Genomic DNA, 20496 nt, shown 5'->3' with positions numbered 1-20496 from the left:
TACGTAGATAATAATCGAAAGGAAGTGTACGTAGTTTTTATTCATTTAGAGAAAGATTTTGACGAGGTGAACTGAGAAATGGTAGTGAGGGTGTTCGATTTAGTTTAGCGTCCCGTTCAGCAGAGAGGCTATAAATGGACGTTGACCTACAGCTTAACGTGGAATTCGATCTACATGAGCTCCTTTCTGCCCCGAGAAATAGCGAGGATATATATATATATATATATATATATATATATATATATATATATATATATATATATATATATATATATATATATATATATATATATATGTGTGTGTGTGTGTGTGTGGCTCAAAGATTCTTAAAGAATTTGCATGAAATGAAGTCTTTCAGCTTTACGTCCCATTATTATGCTGTGTAGGCCAAGGAAAACGCTGATGAGAAAGAATGAAATTGTAGAATAAAGGAGGTGAGAGGACACGGGAGAACTCCGAGAAAACCACGTACATAGTGTTTGTCCACCACGAAACCCACGCGAGTGGAGATCGAACCAGGTACCCCACGCACCAGATGTGAACAAACCATCACTGAGACATTGCGGCTCCTAAAGAAATTGCGTATGAAAAAACAAATAGATCTGAGTAAAAGACAAAATAGAGAATTTAAATTATAATGGACAAGTAATGGACAGAAAAGAACCACAGGCTGCAACAATAGGGCAGAATACCGTGCGTTATCATATGAGATGACGGACATTTTATCTGCATGGCTTGGCAGACCGTACAGCATCGTCCACATACATCCTCGTCTTTACGTTTGAGTTCGATAACGGGTATGGAGTCTGCGCCAGCGGTTTGTGCGCTGCTGAACACTGAGCCGAATATTTTTTAAAACCTGTAAAATTTGAAGAGAGCAATGTACAACAGTGAATTAATCGTATCATTTGATATATTGCATGCATATGTCTATGATGTATTGCATATTTAAGTTAATTCGTATGGGCTTTGTAGGTGATCTATATCGGTTACCTATTTTTCCTGGATAGTGTCATTTCTTTGAAGGCATAATGGCCAAGACGTAGAGCGCTTTTCTGGTACAAAGAGCTCCTGGTCACATATCAGACCGTGTAAACTTGTGGTGCATATCAAGTTCTTGGACTTCCAAAGCGCTGGCGCTTATCCTTATCCTTCCATATACTCAATCCACAATTTTTCGTAATCACTTAGCCTGAAAGGCATAATCGTGGAACGTTAAATTTCATTTTTTTTTTTTTGTTTTCTGCTTGGTCCTTTATATTTAGTATTTTATATTATATTTATTAATTATTTCAACATCGCAGTTATGTGTAATAATTTTCTGCATTACCCCTACATACAAAATACAGTGATGTAGAAGATTACAATTGGAACCTTCTTGCAAATAGTTAAGACAAATATATCCTCCCTTAGGAGAACACAATCTTGTTCTGTCTGTCATGTCGCTATCTCAAGTCCCTAACATGACCATGTTGCTGATCAGTAGGGATGCGCACGAGACGAGTCGAGACAGGATTTTCCTGACAAAATTCGAGTCGAGACACGGCTCTTCGAGTCGAGACATCACTTTTACAGCACATTTTCGAGACGAGACAGTCACAAATCTTGTCTCGTGCGCATCCCTACTGATCAGCGAATTTTCTTTCAAATCATCATCAAAGGTAAGAAATGTTTTAAATCTGTGACATCGCTTTTTTGAAGATTTAATATAAAAATTAATTTTTGCCTACTGTTAGTTATTTCCCGCTCACACAGAAGTCTGAAAACAGGCTAAATGCGATTCGCTCAACTAATTATTTGTCAAGTTTGTAGGCGACAAATAGTAATATGAATTTTTCTCTTTTCTTTCCAGGCATTGTGTCGTTCTCTTCCTAAGCACAGTTGGTAAGTCTGTTGGTTTTTTTGTGATGATTAGAGGAAGGGTGATTAGGAATTCAGTTTGAATTTACTTACTTCTTACTGTAAATTCGATGATATACAGTATATACAAAATGTAGGCGAATAAATTCACGAACTCATTCACTCTTAACCAGTTTTCTGAAACTATTGGGTGCAGAACATTAAAATTTTGAATAAATATTGTTCTCATATCTCAGGTTGTAGATAAAATGAAACATTGCTGAATGCGAACCCTAAGGGGGAAAATGAGGACTTATTATTTTTGTCCACCAGTTCTAAGAAAATTATAAGGTGTATAATTATTTGCCTGTCCAGAGTATGCCTGCATTAATATGAGCATACATGTTAACGTCTGAGGAAGATAACGTTACATTATGGAAACTGTTAGGAAATCTTTTATTTTTAATAAAGAAATGCATTCTCTGGTCAGAAAAATTATAATTATTTAAATAATAATTTCAGATTGAACATGGAGGAAGTTATATATGAGATTTTTCCTTGTGGGTATTACGTTTCAGCTCGATCGGCAGAGTACTGTCTGCTCTAGCGAAGTGCACTTGTTACATTCGTCATTCTCTGGGAAGATTCTGTTTGCAATCCATTTAATCATCATAAAGAAATTGTCTAAGGTTTTCTTGCAAAAATTTGGCATTTTAGAAAGGTTAAAGTGCAACATAATAAATGCCCAATATATTCATTTATTGTTTCTGTGGTTCCCAACGCTGGTGAACTAACACTAACAATCGTTCACAAGAGTGAGTAAAACTCATGATTGTTACAAGCCTATCCACACACAGAAAACTTGCATGCATTTGTCAGTCAGTGCATACCGTCAGCAACGGCCAGCAACAAGAATGGTCAAGAGATTTGCAAACGCTTAGTAAACTTACAGACACTGTGAAGGTCAGTATTAAGATTTTACAAATTGCATATTTTGTTTTGCTCTACCGATGATTGGTGCAAATGAGTTATTTGCTTTGGTGTAGGCAAGGACAACCTGGAACAAGAGAATAAAGAAAGATACAAACAAGGTGATATGTGGACAAATATAGAATGATGTTAGTGCATTTTATCTTGCGCACTGACGATTAAGTTCATGTAGAAGTTGAATCAAAAACAGTTCTTCTTCACTTGAAGACATCTTTCTATCTGGAAAGTTGTCTGCAAAATGTACGTATTATCGGGTTTCTGTGTAGCCACCCATAAGGGCTTATAGGTTCTGTAAATGAGTATTTGAAAACTCAAGCAACAATCATGGCGACTACCAGCTTATTAGTTTGTTAATGGAGCGTCTCATTAATAAAACTAATCAGATTGGGAAAGTGAAAACTTGGTTACTCTTTTTTTTCTATAGTTGAACCCCGTTTCTCATTATAATACACATAAAGGAACATGTGACTATATATGGGCAATAGACCTCAGGTTAAGAAACGGTACATTAAATAGTTAAATTTTGTTGTCGGATAGTATGCTTAATATTTGTTGACTATTAAAACATTGTAGTTGGAGACAGATATAGATGGATAAAGACATGTTCTTCGGAGATATAAAAACAGATAAGTCTTCCTCAAATTGTTATACGCAAGGGAAAGAAAATGTACGTTGTAACAAGAGAAGATTTTTCGCGTGTGACAGGTTTGTCCTCTTCGTACAACAAAAGACAACATAATCGACGTTGGTGGTTACTATGTTGTCCAGCAGGTATGTTACATTTGACGGATATGGCCGAGGTCAGCTTGTAAGGTGACGCCCCGACCTTGACCTCTGTTGGCAAGCTTGCGCAAAATGCTTTTTAAACTCGTGGCTAACGACCTTGAGGGTAATCCCGATCAATCCACTTGAGTTGAATTCCTGCTAAACGGTGTTCATTTCCTTTACCTTTCCAAATTGCTATTGAAAGTCCTGAATAGAATTTTTCAAGAAATAAATTTTTTCTTGTGCTCAAAAAGACAAATTGTCGGCTTTGATGCCACAGACTTTGATTCTTTAATTCGTTTTCTGGCGAGAGTAAATATATGGTAAGTCAATAAATAATGCACAATACTCCCTAGCAACAGAACCAGGTAATGTATCATAATGTAATTAATGTAGCTTTATATATATATATATATATATATATATATATATATATATATATATATATATATATGGTCTAGGAATTAATTCGTGCGGTTGGTACGCACACATTGAAGCTGTAGTACAAACACAAAATACATAAATACCTTAAGAAAAATATTGTCCATCGCTAGCCACCACTTTCGCCCATCTGTCAGGCAATGTACGGATTCCGTGGCGAAAGAAGTCCTCATCCTTGGAAGCGATCCAGTCAGAGACCCATGTTTCGATATGTTCTGAAGAAGTAAGCCGCTGTCCAATCAAATCGTTGTTCATGCAATCGAACAAGTAGTAGTCCGAAGGAGCAACGTCTGGTGAATACGGCGGGTGGGGTAAAACTTCCCATCCGACATTTTCTAAATAGGTTTTGACCGGTTTTGCGACATGTGGGCGAGCGTTATCATGTTGAACAATAAGTTTATCATGTCTGTTCTCCCATTCTGGTCGTGTTCTGGCCAGAGCTTGCTTCAAACGCATTAATTGTCGTCGATAACGTTCTCCATTCATAGTTTCACCCGGTTGCAGCAGCTCATAGTACACCACACCTTTCATATCCCACCATATGCACAGCATAACCTTTGCACAGTGAATATCTCGTTTTGGTTGTGATGGACCTGGTTCACCTGGTTTCACCCAGGCCTTTTTTCGTTTAGGGTTCTCGTAATGGATCCACTTCTCATCACCCGTAATAATTCGATGCAGAAACCCCTTTCTGCTCTGTCGTTGAAGCAGCAATTCGCAAATTGTTTTTCGTCTTTAAACGTCTGTCTTTCAATTCATGTGGAACACAATGTGACATCTTTTGAATCATTCCCATGGCTTTCAAGCGTTTGGAGACTGTTGTTTGATCAACGCCTAATGCTGCTGCAAGTTGTTCCTGCGTTTGACACGAATCCTGCTCGAGCAATGCTGTCAATTCTTCGTCTTGAAATTTTTTTGGCTGTCCAGCTCGCTCTTGGTCTGCCAAGCCGAAATCACCACTTCTAAACCGTGCAAACCACTTCTGACACGTTCGCTCAGCTAGAGCATGGTCACCATACACTTCCACCAAAATACGATGACTTTCAGTCGCACTTTTCTGCATGTTAAAGTAATGCAGCAGGACACCCCGCAGAAACACTTTATCAGGCACAAATTGCGCCATGTTCACTTAACTACAAACTGGTGTTGTTGACGCTTTAATCCACTGCCCTATACTACGAACGATACGCGATGACACGGGTTTGCAACACATGTGTGGATACACGGAACTGTGGGACGCTCCGTTCGTTGCGCCATCTCTTGTCCACCCGCACGAATTAATTCCTAGACCATATATATATATATATATATATATATATATATATATATATATATATATATATATATATATATATATATATATATATACATCTTACATTCACAGATTAACCTTTGGTAGTTGAGGTCAATGTTTTTACGTTGTGTAATAGCTTATACCGAATGTTAAAATATATCCTCATTGTGGTTTTTAAATACGGTTAACAAAAAAGTTTGTGAAAGTAAAATACATGTACCGTGAACTACCTTATTTGTTTTTATTTACAGTACAGGTATTTGTTCTTCTATTACCATGATTTGATTTAGGCAACCAATAATTGGCATAAGTTTATAATAGGTATAATGTTAACTTTCTTATGTACCGTAAGATATTTTATATCAATAAAACAATTTGTAATTTTGATTATTCAGAATTTGTTATAAAAAGAACAATTTCAAGAAGCCTCTTTAATATTGGGGGTCGTGTTATAGACGAGTAAATGTGGTTCAGATATATCAAAATCCAAGAGCAGTCGATGATCGAGTTCCTGTTTAAGCCCAGAGTCATTTCAGCTACAAGAATTCATTGAAAACTGCTACCTTTGTGTGGAAACACAACCCTCGGTAAAGCACAATACAGAAATGAATTCAGCGCATTCAAACTGGTGATTTTAATATCTTTGATAAAAAGAAACCAGGCAAACTCTCCTCTGCAACAACAGACCAACATTTGGTTCATAGGAAACGGTCAATATTAACTGGACAATAACGACTTATCACTTGATTCATCTGATGGAAATATTGCCAATCTCGAAAGGAAGTTTTCTTAAGTCTCTTTCAGGTCTTGGATGTCAAAAATTGTTCAAAGTGGGTGTCAAAGCTTCTGTAAGAAAAGTGATGCAAACTCAGAAAGAAATTTATTTAAACTTCATCGAATCTTTCTCAGGAGCACCTATTGAGGCGTTTTAAAACGTCAAAATATGTTATGAAACTGGATCTATTATTATGGCCCTTCTTGAAAGCGTCGATCAATGCATTGGACCCATAGAATGTTGCTAGTGAAGGAAAGAAGGCTCGTCCTTTCCAAAGACAAAATCATGATCATCATCTTTTGGAATCAAGAAGAGCTCAACTTCATGGACATTTTTGAAAACAAAATGCCTCCATCAACAAGAAAGATACTGTGAATATTTAGAAAAGCTAAAAGAGCAATTAGAACAAGAAGACAGGGCCTAGAAGACATTCAGATCAAATTTCATCAGAACAGTGCAAGACCACACACCGCGAATTAGGCGCTGGCACAAATTACAAGGAGTGGACATTGTTGTCTCACCCAGTTTACAGTTCCAACTTGGCCCCTTCGGGTTTCTAGCTATTTGGTAGATTGAAGATTTGTCTACGTGGTAGAACATTTAAAAAGGATAAGAAATTACTCCAGGAGCATAGAGGATGGTTTCGATGGCAAGATGTAGCATTTTTCCAAGATGCCTTTGTGAGTTAGAAAGAACGCAGCAGGTGTTTAACTGAAATATGGACGGGCATATTATCTCATTACCCTGGCTAGTGAAAAGCAGACATCTTTTGAACGTGAAATCATTACACACCTACGGATCAATCTATGGGTAGAAGGCTCTAAGGAGGGAAATTGTTCACCCACCACGGATAACATATGTGGCAGACACTTCAACATGTCACCATCTCGGTTCCCTCAATTTTGCATTAGTATCGCATAGGACTGTACCTTGTGAGATAAAATGGAGATTTTTAAAATTAGATTTGTGGCTTAATGTGCCCTTCAGCACCAAGGCTATACGAGACGTAGACCTCAGCTTAACATGGAATCCAAGCTATGTGATTTCCGGCTGGGAACTTAATCCGGATCTCTCTCGTCGAAGTGACATACGATAACCATATAGCCACGAGGGAACTTGACTTAATTTTATGGGTACAAATAAATCATCTCTGGGTACAAATAAATCATCGTTATTTTTCTTTCTTATAAAAATAAGGGGAGCAAATGTGAAGAGAGATTCTGCCAGAAGAGGAGAGGTTCGTCCCACTTCTAAATGGAACGATTGCTCGAGTCATTGGTTCCGGTAGAGCAGATGGTACCTTAACCCTTGTCTGAGGTAGACAGGAATTGTAGCTTTTCCCTGGTTTGAAGAGGGTTTCCAGATCATGCGTTGAATTTTCCGGATTTTGATCATAACATGAGATTCGGCATCTTGCGATGTCAGGACAAATTCTGGCTCCAAAAGAGTGCTTTGAATTTACCTTAAAACACTACGGCGCCAACATTGAAGATTCTAGTAGATTCTAGTAATCTACCAGTTGTTGAGTCATTTCAATTTATCAATAGGGAAAACTGAGAGATGGGCTTCAGTCCATTGCTATTGGCTTGATAAGAATGGAGCCTCCCCTTCTCGTGTGGAGGGTAAGTGCACCAAACCATGAAGACATAGATGTAATCAAGAGAATCGTGAGTTCATTGCGTGTACTCACCTAACATTTTTATAGTCCAGCGTATACTTACTTTAAATTTACACAGTACGTAGTTAGGAATACGCTGAAAATGAATATATACATATATTCTCCTTGTTTTCTTTATGATCAATTTTGATTTCCTTATACTAAATTCTTACGGAAAGAACTGATTGTAACTAAGAATTCGTCAAAAGAGTGCCTAAAAATTAAATTTTACATGTTTGTAATTTTTAAATAGAGAAATTCAACGTGGGAATATTGTAGCCTCTGAGAATTTTCGACTGAATGAAAATGGTTTCTTCTTTTAATCTATGGCACAATTTCGAGCACTGAACTCAAATATTTTAGTTTATTTCAATGGCGGAATTCTAATTAATAGCGTTTTTCTATTGGTCGCACCCATTCCGTTCTTAGAAATTAAAGTATTCATTCGGTATATTATTTTGGTATGAGCCACTGTATTCAGGAACGCTTTTGTAGTAAGTAGTCCATGATGCTTCGGACAAATTTTCATAAAAGTACACGCATATGGCGTATACCCACCCAGATCACTTTACACGCACAGATATGAGTTGAATTGATTTTGAGTTTAACGTCCCACTCAGCAGCAAGGCTGTATGAGACGTCGACCTATTGATTAACGTGGAATCCGAACCACATGAGCTTCCACCGGGAAACGAAAGTACATACGGATAGAAAGTAGCACAGAAATATGTACTGTAGTTATTATTATTATTATTATTATTATTATTATTATTGATTGTCTGGTTGGTATACACTATAATTTTGTACACAGTTGAAAGTATACCTAATAAAAGTTTCCATGGCGTGAAGTTTATGCAAGGTCACTGGATTAATCGAAGTTTAATATCCATTCAATTTAGGGACACAAAATATACAAAATATGAAAAAATATTAAGATTTTTAATAAATATGAAATTTCCCAAAATATTATGATACGAAAATTTTAAACGCGCTAATTTGGTTCGACGTACCATAAAACATCAAGATCTTTTTTACCATTAACGTATGAGACATCGTTTAAAATACGAAATTTCATATTTTGCATATCTCTGCTAACTTCAATGTGTTCTGGATAATTACTGGAACATTTTATGTTTAATGTGCTAAACTGTGGAGGAATTTCATAATAAATATTGCATAAAGAGATATATTAGGAAAAAATAAAGTAGGATTTCAAGTATTCTTTGTCAATCGTTCAAGTGATATTAGATTTAATTTGATAGTGGGAATGTATACGTAGTAGACTATCATTGTTCTGTATCTACTAATGTATAAGAGAAAGCCAGCAGGAGACAACTTGTGTGCGTAGAGGAAAATTAACCATGAGATATGTAGAAAAAATGTTGATTTCATTTTCTATTCTTGCCATTCCATGGAAAAGATACTCATAAATAGTAAATGCCAACTCTTCGTCAGGGTACTACATAAAAATACCATTTATGAAACAGTTTTATCATTAGATCAAGTACTAAATATCTTTATATGTAAAACATTTAATGTAATTGATTGAGGAAAATATGGTTGATAGTTAAAATTTTAATTATTAGAATCAGGGTTGAATCCAGGATTTTTTGAGGGGGTGCACCAATAACTACCAAAATAATCAATCACACTGAAACTTTACAAAGTGACATAGGACGATATTTTTTATCCCTGACAGCGCTGATACATAGAATGGGGGGATAGTATTTTTAAGAGGGTTGCAAGTGATGTGCAGGAAAAAATGTTCTCTCCTCCTGGCTTCCGCTTGCTTCCCCTCTTTGACAAATGTTATATTGTTTTGCTTGATAAATCCTTTTCCTTCAACGTTAAGAAGATCGGCTTAAACTATTACTTTTGCAAAGCTCTGCTTTCTCTTAAGCCCCAAATAGAAAAATAATGGCAGAAAGTTTCGGAAAGTGTAGCTATTTTCACTCCTAGCTTCTCATTTTAAATAGTGTATATTTACAACGAAGGGGGAAGGGGGATTGCACGTGCACCGGTGTACCCCCTTAAATTCAGTCCTGATTAGAGTTCCAATATTTATTTATGACTTATAATTTACGGACGTTTATTATTTGCATCATAGACTACAGGGAGAAAGTAATGACGACTCCCAGCTTCACTTTATTATTATTATTATTATTATTATTATTATTATTATTATTATTATTATTATTATTATTATTATTAGTGCCAACGTCTTTGAATTTGGCGGAGACTGCGATTTGTTACCCGAACTTCACGTGAACATTACTTTTACAGGAAAAAAAGGAAAAGAAAAACCCCTATGGGACAGGCAGCCCACCTTTTCCAGCTGTTATGCGGGTTGCGGAAATCAACTTAGATTATTTTTTTTCTTTTGCACGTCTGTATGTGAAGAGGGCTCCTTCGTGCCTGTGTAGTTATGATGAAATTGACAGGTTCTAAAGTAAAAATAAATGAAATAAAATATAAAACTATGATTCGAAAAATGCGATGAGTGCGCATCATATCAGGCGCGATGAGTTTTTCGTTAATGCTCAATGATAAGTTTGTTTTTCCTATTATTTTATGAAAGAACCAGTATTGACCAAGGTAATGTGTTAGTAAAAACTCGAAGATATATCTGAATGTGTATTCCAATTTGATCCTTACTGTTTTTTTTTTTTTTAAAGTAACTTAAACAAAAATAAAATAAACCAAGGAACACATATTATTACTTATCTATGTTACAGTTTCGATAATATACATTCATGAGACACATTATGAAATTAAATTAAGTGTTTGTCCCACGATCACACCATTGAGGCTAAAGGAGACGGATGAATAATGGAAGTGAATGATTGTGAAAGTAATTTTTTAGTACTTACCCACTGGAAATCGAACCCAGGACAACATGTACCAAAGGCGTACATGCGAGCCACTAGAGCGGCAAGGGAGGTTGTCAGACACATCAATAAAGTACAGTGCTATTGAGCCTTTTTTTTCTCGCGTACCCCTGGACGCAGTTCACCATCCAATTGTGTACCCCTGAAGCTGTTTAAAAGAAATTAAATCGAAATGAACTTATTAAACTTAATGCGCATGTTCTGTTGATTAAAAGGGGGGACAAATAGAGATTCAATAAAAGGACAATCAGTGTGCTAATCAAAAGACTATTTACAGAGGGATGAACTGCACATCAGAAAATTCTTCATCTATGATCATTCAATAAATATCCTTATTTTAGAACTATGTATCCCCAGAAACATCTTCGCGTACCCCCAGGAATACACGTACCCCGCACTGGTCTAAGGTACATCTTACGATTCTAAACTTTTGATTAGGTCATACTTGTATTTTCTTTAAAATCTCAACTTGTAATATGACACACAACTGCGTTATATTTTCCTCATATATTAAATATTATGTTGTATGTTATCTTTTGTTCTACCTTATCTTTAAATCTTTTCCTTTCTAGTCATTCTACACCTTCCCATTCTATTTCATGTCCTGTTTTTCTCACATGTTAATAAGCCACGTTGTTTACCCTCTTTAAACTAAGTCGTTGTTATCCGTTCTTAACCCTTGTTTAATCATTTCTTGTAATCTCTTCCTTATCTCTCCTATGTAATTAATATCTTATTCTTTATACTTAATTTTATACATGACTTCTTCATCACTTTGTTGTATCTCACTTTGTTTTGTCTTCTCGCTTTCACTAATGTAAGTCCAATATTCTCTTACCTGCTTTTCTATACGTTCTTACTCCTCCAAGCTAGAATGAGTAGCATTTAGATTTTGAAATGTGAATTCGAGATGTGAATTCCCCCGTTCTTCTATTCTGGTTTCAGTAAGAAAATTATTTTCTTACTGACTTGTATAAGAGTTGAGGAAAGTTTACGCCTTTTCCTCCGTATCCGTGACCGAATTCAACCACAGCAATCAGGAAGCCTTAAATAAAGTATTTTACATTGTCAAAATCAAATACTTTTAACGGTTTTTGTAATAAAAAATATTCTCTTCCACGCTGTATTTAGAAACTTCCAGCATGGGTTTGAGAGCTAATAATAATAGTTCGTTACACCGTTGAAACAAGTAGAATATTTTGTGAGAGTTGAAGGTTTTCAGCATCTTACCCTTAAGAAATATCATCACCGACTAGTAAGAGAAATTCTTAAATCTCCACACCATTTTCATGAAAATCAGGATTTTATATATTTAAAAAAAAAATAATAAAATAAAAAAGGGAGTTAAATTTAACTTGAAAAATATTCGTAAAGCAGAAAGTGAACAGACCCGTCCAGCTTCTGATTCATATTAACTCGAAGCGATAGGCTTTATTGGAAAGACTCGAGGAAAACACGACCGTGCTTAATGAAAACTTAATAATGTTTAGGAAATGCATAGTTAAACAGTTTTCTTTCTTTCTTTCTTTCTTTCTTTCTTATTATTATTATTATTATTATTATTATTATTATTATTATTATTATTATTATTATTATTATTATTATTATTATTATTATTTTTAAAGAATGGGATGAATTCGTCCTTTTGCGTCTGACTATTTCCAGTATCAATGAAGAGAGAAGTATGTCGTAAGTCTCAAATAGAATACACGCTGTGCTTTGTAAAACCCGGAGACTTCCTACGAAATATATTGTGGGTCATATTCATAATATTGAGGAGGAGACAAATTTCTTCGATCTTTACCAGCCAGTGGGGATGATTGGGAAGCCTCATAAAAATATACATATTATTGCATTAAAATCAATTGTTTTTATAAAATTTTATGAAGTCTGGTTATTCTAAGAAAGCTAAATAAGATTGAGTCACAAGTTGCAGTATGACTATAGTATTTTGGTAAAGATGTCCCTCTGAGTGAAGACGCCGCTGCTCGATTTGCTTAAGGCCTGTGACTTGTGCTCACAGCACTTGCCATGCGAGTGAAAGGGTACACAGTCTTAAGTAAATATATGTGGAAGTTGCATCGGAGAAAGAAGCTGCTTTTGTTCAGGCCTGTTCACAAAGCTGAATTACTCTTTATTTCAGAGTCTATAATTTTAGAGTAAAACGTAGTAATTCTCTTGACGGTAGTTAAGTAGAAGTATATGAATAAAACATAATTGCTTAAGAACTTCAGTCTTTTACAAAGGCTAATGTGCTTTGTTGTGTTTCTGCCTCCATGAGTATGTCACGTGATCGATTGGGGTGTCTTTGCTTTAAAATTTGGAAAGTTGCCCCAGTGAAATCGAAGCAAAGATGCCCCATTTTATAATATTAAAGGTTTAAGATTTCTGTTCGCGACAACCAGCTTATGATGTTTTGCAAGGTTTGTATGTTCGTTATGTTTTAAACAATGTTTGGTTTGAGTATGAAACACTAACTGTTCTGTAATAACCTGTAATTAATTGTTCACTCAAAAGCAAATGGGAAATTCCCATTTGGAGTAGTGGCTTCGTTTGCTGGCTGAGTTGCTGCTTTCAATGATGCAATATTCTATTTATAAACTTTTTTTTTTTCTTTTCGCTCATTACGTGATCAACATTTGACTGAATGAACTTCACACACACACACACACACATATATATATATATATATATATATATATATATATATATATATATATATATATATGACACTAGTTGGCTAGCAAGCTGAATCAAAAGAATGTGCATGGATTGAGTTTTAAGCCATTTGTGTGAGCTGAATATGTATGAGGGTTGTTCAAAATACTAAAAAAATATCCTTGGGAGAGAGGTCCTGCGACACACTTGATTTGTCAAAACTTCCTTTATCTGGTTGAATTATTTTATTTCAATTTCTGGGTGAATCAAATATCCCTTCATTGCAAAATGAAGAGCATTTCCAATAATAAATCAGATATCATAGGTGTACCAGTGTTGTAGCTAGCAAGTTGTTATAAGGGGAGGTATTACTTTTTCAGGCAGCAGGTTTTTACATATTAAAAGAAAGCCTCCCTCCCCTCTGGTCTAGTTGCTAGTATGTGTCCCTTTGGTGCACGGGTTCGAATATCGATGTGAACGCATAGAAAATTTGAACGATTACGGTGGTTGGGATTTAAACTGTAGGTTCACTGCATGTTACTGCATTAATTGTGATCGCAAGAATCAGTTTCAAGAAAATGAACAAATGCTAATAATATGTAATGTCCACAATTCTTTTTCTCTTTTATTTTTCTTCCATTGTTTACAAACGGATTTAGAAAATATACATGGAGAATACTGTCATTTTGTTGAAAATTTTCTTTATTATTAGATATATAATTAGTAGAAATTAAAGTTAGTAATATTAGTAGTACAAAAGCATAGTTGCCTCTTTCTATGATGTTTATAAACACATTATTAAAAATTGTGAATTGGGGCATCTTTCCCCCACATGCATGCCGAAGATGCCCCACTTGAAGGTTTTTTGTAAATGGTTTATTTTAAGTTCTTAAATTTACTGAAGTAAAATTGTCTTTCGAGATATTACAAACAAGACATCAGTCTTCTAAATGATCATAAATTCGACAACCTCACCTCAATTGCAGGAGAGGAAAATGGGTAATAATGAAAAAGTGGGGCATCTTTACCCAAGTTACTCTATACGTAAATCGTTTGCGTCGTGTATGTCACAAGACGGAAGCAGTTCAGACCGGCGAAGATCCATGGTACCACGAATATAGTTTGTCCTAGTTTGCATCCTGAAAGATTGTGCAGTGCTGCGTTCCTTGTGTGATTTGATAGCCTCAAAGAATGTGCAAGAAAGTCTAATTCTAACTTTACGTTTCCAACTCGGTCATAACGTCACAAAAGCAACTTAAAACATTTGTTGTGCGGAAGGATAAGTTGATCACAATCCATCATTCAGTAAATGAAAATATGATGATATTTGCAGTTTTACGTACCGTGTTTATGCTCTGTAGGTTAAATGAGCAATGTTTAATGAAAGTGAATGATTATGAAAGAATTAGTGGTCTGAAAATATGGGAGAACCTAGAATCCGCTACAAACATGGCTTGCAATAGAACCATGCCCTCGTACGAGAAGTGATCAATTTACAACTGAGTCACCGTACACCGATTGTTTAACTCTGGGTTTGCACTACACTGAAGAGCACTACATATCAACCAAGGTCAGGTAGACCGAAAATCATGAGTCCTGAGTTCTTGCGTCAGCCGTCGAAGTATATCCGACGACTAGTACTCAGAGGTGATCAGACGGGCTCGGTATCTCATAGTCCAGTGTGGTTTGTCATCTTCACGATTTCGTCTAAAGCATCCGGAGCTGCCAATTTGTATCTCACGAATTGTATCGTACCCAAGTACTCAGGTACAGAAACGAGTGATTGTGTACTCCTGGAAAATCACGTGATTCAATTGATTTTCCAGAAGAAAATAATAACTTTCGACGAAAAGTGAATATTTTCCCGAAATTTTAATGTGCATAAGCGGTGGTTAAGTAGAGCCGGGTGCCTAAAGTTCTGACGTTTCGAACAGAAGGTGATGCTGTGCTTGTAACGGAGTTACGAGAGTGAGGTTCGAAATATTTTTGATAACATTACGGAAATATAATTTTATATTCTAACAATACTGTCTAGTGACTGCACTATATATGTTTTTGTACTTAGGGTCACTATCAGTGGTGGCTCGTGACCTAGGCAGATGAGTATGTAAAACTCACTAATTTAGATCCAGTCTCTTCCCCTCTATACACACATACACTCACGTACATTCATGCCCAAAACCATTGTCGCATACATATAACTGATTTCTTGTAAGAATATAATATGATAATGATTTTGCATGGTACTTTTAATACTGATACTATGTGTATAATCGGGAAATGTATATTTCTAGTAAATTTCATAGGAAAAGAATTATAAATACGAAAATTAAAATGAATGGAACAGAATATTGCTAAATAGACAATAAAGTTTTATTTTCATTTTATTGTTCTTATTTACTGCTCTTTTGACATGAAATTTGCCACATACATGTCTTTGCCGATTATACACATACTAACATTATAAGAAATACCGGGCGAATTCGTTATCAAATTATATTCCTACAACAACATATTTATAGACAAGCGACAATAATTTTGGACATGAGTGTACATACATATTGCAAGCATTAGCTGAAAGGCTTCGCAAAATTTGACACTTGAGAAAGCATCAGGCCCATAGGAACGGGATAGCTAGGGGGCTCAGGGCCACTGCGACTACTTTCAACCCTTCCTTTGAAACTTCTATATTTTTTTTCTTTCTTGGTATGTATATTTTTGGGGAACTCATGCTAGCTCTTCTAAAAATGGTCTTGGCTTTCTCTGTCTTAGTGTTCTGGCTGTGGGCCTGGAAGACACATGTTTGTTTCTCGTAACTTGTTCATTGTACTTCTCAGTGTTACGTCTAAGAACACTCGTTTTGTACGATAGTATGTTTCCCCAAAACACTTAACTTTAATACCGCATTCGTGTGAAGTTCTGTATTTTCGTGTTTTACCATTTTTTGCAGTGAATCGGGATCCAACTTAAGCTCAGGAAGCCGATTATGGCGGTACTCCAATGCTCGAGCACCTCCGGAACTGTTGAGGGGATGCTCAACACCCACAGGAAAAAGAAGAAAGATTAAAAAGGAAAGTAGAAACAAGAAGAGAAGTAAATAAGGGGAAAAAATACATTTCACCGCAGTTCATAAATGATAATGTTCAGTGATGTGTTACGTAATAATGACAGCAAGTATGTTGTAGATAACACAAAAAATGACAATTTTCTAATGTATTATATGAATGCGAGATCACTTAGGAACAAAGCATGTGAGTTTTCCAGCAACATTTCGTTGAACAATTATGATATCGTAACAATAACAGAGACCTGGTTGTCTTGTGATTATTTTGATTCAGAGTATTTCGATAACAGATACCTAGTGTATCGTAAAGATAGGAACTATAATACAAGTGGTAAAACAAGGGAGGGGGAAGGGGTGTTGCTGGCAGTACAGAACCTGGAAGTGAGTCAAGTGACTGTTACTGACCAGAGCCCAGAAGGCATTCTAGTGAAAACTATGGTTAATTACAAACCGCTTTATATCTGTGTTGTGTATTTTGAACCAATCTTATATCTTTCATTATACGAATATATATATATATATATATATATATATATATATATATATATATATATATATATATATATATATATATATATATATATATATATATATTCATTTTATTGAAAGTAGCTGTACAATAGGTAGCACTATTCTCCTTGTAGGTGAAATAACTGGTACAAACTTTGATTTTCTACGTCAACGAGTAAATCCCAAAGTCTCTATCATTTTATGTTATATCATGACATGGAATCACTCAATAATGTTACAAATAGCTTAGGGAGAACGTTAGATTTAGTAATAAGTAATCTTTCCAATGTAACAGTAATAAGAGAACCACACCCATTAATTAAAGAAGATAATTACCAACCATCTCTTTGCATAAGCTTTCTCCATGTTAAATCATCTAGAATAAAAAACAAAACAAACATATTTGGTTTCAATTTTAAGAAAGGAAATTATGAAAATCTTTATAATGAATTAGCGAGAATAAACTGGCAATATCTAAACGAATATACGGATCCAAATAAAGCAGTAGAAGAATTCTATAAAGTAATTTATGACATATTTGAGAAGTGCATTCCCATGAAAAGGCCGACGCAAGAAAGCTACTCTTGCTGGTTTAGTAACAGTATAATACAAAAAATAAAACTTAAATGGCAACATAGCATAAAATGGCTTAAGGGGGGGGGTGACGGCTAATCACCAATATCATTATAACGAGTACTGTAGAGTACGTAGAGAAGTAAAGCGCGAAATAGCAATAACACATAATGATTTTATCTTTAATGCTGAAAATAATATAACCGAAAACCCACAACACTTCTGGACCTACATTAAAAGTAAATCCCGACATCTTTCTTCTGAGTCTATGACCTATAACGGACGGAGTCTGACTGAAAATGGTGAAATTGCGGAAGCTTTTGCTCAACACTTTTAATCCATTTACAATAAATCATCCTCCTTAACTAAAAATAGTATTGACTCACATGAGAAAAAATATCTATATGGGGAATATCAGAACTTATTTCATATCATGGAGATTAGTACAAGATATATAGAATGCAATAAAAAAAAACTGAAACCAAATAAGGCAACTGGGTCTGATAATATACCACCTTGTAATAATATTTTGAAATATCCGCTATATATCTTATTTAACCTCTCAATAAGGGCAAATGTTTTTCCGGACATATGGAAAGAGTCAATAATATGCCCGGTCCCAAAACCCGGCAATAAAAATAGCATAGAAAACTATCGTCTAGTAGCTATATTACCAACAATTGCAAAGGTATTTGAAAGTGTCATTTATGATCAGGTCATGCATCATGTTAAATCTTAAATTTCAATATATCAACATGGCTTCCTACAGAAGAGATCCACGATAACTAATCTTACCATCATTTCAGATTTCATAACTTCATCCTTCGATAATAATGGACAGGTAGATGTAATATATACGGATTTTCATAAAGCATTTGATACTGTAGATCATGACATACTAATTCTGAAACTTGCCACTTTCAATTTTAGTCCCCCTATGATAACTTTTTTCAATTCGTACTTGAGTGAATCCTTCTGTATAAAAAATTTAAAACTAAAAGCTTTCATGTAAATTCCGGAGTCCCCCAAGGATCTAATCTTGGACCTCTTTTGTTTTTATTATTTATTAATGATCTGCCATTTTATATCCATAACTCTCACAAATTACTCTTTGCAGATAATTTAAAAATATTTGCAAATGTGAAATCTATAGATGATTGTTTACTCTTGCAACAGGACCTGACTAATATACTAAACTGGTGTACTGCCAATAGACTTGAAGTAAATATTAATAAGTGCAAAACCATGACATACAGTAGACGTGAAAAAACGTATGACTTTGGTTATTCGCTTAATGTAATGTAAAAAATAGATACACTTAAAGATTTAGGTGTGATATTTGACAAAAAATTAACCTTTGCGCATCATGTGGCAAATATTACCAAAGATGCATATAGAAATCTTGGGTTTCATAGCAAAACGACCAAAGAATTTATAAATGCTAACACTTTAAAATTGCTTTATTTTTCTTACGTAAGATCCAAAATTGAATATGCCTCACTTATTTGAACACTTCTGTGAAAATACGTAGCCAAAAAGTAGAGCAGATACAAAGCAAATTCATACGTTTTCTCACGTACAAAAAGACAGGACTTTACCCAAAATACGAACCGTATGATAATTTACTTGATAACTTTACACTTCAGACATTTGAACAAAGACGGACGTTAAACGACCTCATTTTCTTACACAGACTTTTGCACAACAAAATAGACTGTATAGATATAACTACGAAAAAAATGTACAGGTTCCATCCCTCAAAACACACGAAGAAAATAGTGGCCTATTACTGCAGAAAGACACGTACAAATGCACTGAATATGTCACCTACATGGAGAATTTGTGCTACGTACAATAAAATCATTAAAGATTATTAAGATGTAGATATATTTCATTGTTCAGAAAAGTCATTCAAAACACTAGTATTGAGTGTTCTTTGCCCCTTAAACTACTCTTAAAGTTGGAAGCACATCTCCATATTATACATACATTTTTGTTTATTGTTATCCCTTCGTTCTGCGTTTGTAATAATTTGACGCAACGCCATTTGGAAATAAAAGTTCATACCAAGTTGGCAACACTACATTACTTACAGCATTTATGATCATGCTTATGGATAGCTACCATAGATGCACAATTTCGCCAACATTTCTTTTTGAATACTTATGAAAATGTAAAGATATTTGGACTTATCTTAAAATGATATCATTGGATTCATTTTCCTAGTCTTGATTGTGCAGTAACTTTTATTTTATTTATTTATTTATGCCTATTACAACAACAGCTTTAGAATATGTTTCAGGGATTATCTGAGTATGATTTTTATTGTGAAAAAGCATTTCTTGTAAGCACAACATCCCTTTGCCTTCGGAACTGAACGTAGAAGTGCCACGTTTCCCTAAACATCAGATGCAGGTAACAGGAACGGACAAATGATACAATTGGCTCCTTGTAGCTTCACTTCTGATTTTTTTTTAACATAAAATTCTTCTATCCTTAAGAACAAGTTTCAACATTTATAGAGATTCCACGTTCATATGAGCAAATTATACTTACCAAATATGAAGGTAACAAAGAAAGTTCTGTCGCATTTTGTGGAGATCTCTGCTCAATTGGCGCTCACAGCGTGAGTTTAATGCGAATGGAGATAAGGCTAAGGCCAGTTACTGATGTGGGTATATCCAACATACTTCCTGGTTTTGGCAGTTCAGTTACACCGTGAACGTGTGTAAGGGCAGAGTGAACATGGAACCTCTACAGAGCGTCATAAGCGCGTGTATGCTGTACAACTTCAAACTGGAGTCAAACACCGCTCGGGGGGGGGGGGGGCAGCCGCAGACATGTCAGGCCTTTGGTAAGGGTGTCGTGACTATGCGGGTAGTGCAGCGGTGATTTAACAAGTTTAAGGACGGTGACGAAACACTCGGAAGACGCACCACGTGCTGGAAGACCAACACATGTACGAAATGAAGATCTTCAGGCAGCAATTGAGGCGAACAGTGGCCAGATATGTGAGGAACTGGGACTACAATTTACTGTGAG

General features: G+C 35.3%; 1 protein-coding gene across 1 annotated transcript in view; it reads left to right on the top strand.

The window, feature by feature from the left end:
* Positions 1–20496, top strand: part of LOC145691128 (RNA/RNP complex-1-interacting phosphatase) — a 622854-nt gene that overhangs the window by 235223 nt on the left and 367135 nt on the right. The window contains exon 3 of the mRNA XM_081766864.1: positions 1853–1884. Coding sequence (XP_081622990.1) covers positions 1853–1884 — 32 coding nt within the window. The remainder of the gene's footprint in view (positions 1–1852; positions 1885–20496) is intronic.

This window comes from Thermobia domestica, chromosome 1 (assembly GCF_964235325.1).
Source record: "Thermobia domestica chromosome 1, izTheDome1.hap1.1, whole genome shotgun sequence".
NCBI lineage: Eukaryota > Metazoa > Arthropoda > Insecta > Zygentoma > Lepismatidae > Thermobia > Thermobia domestica.
This window is presented reverse-complemented; position numbering and strand designations above follow the sequence as displayed.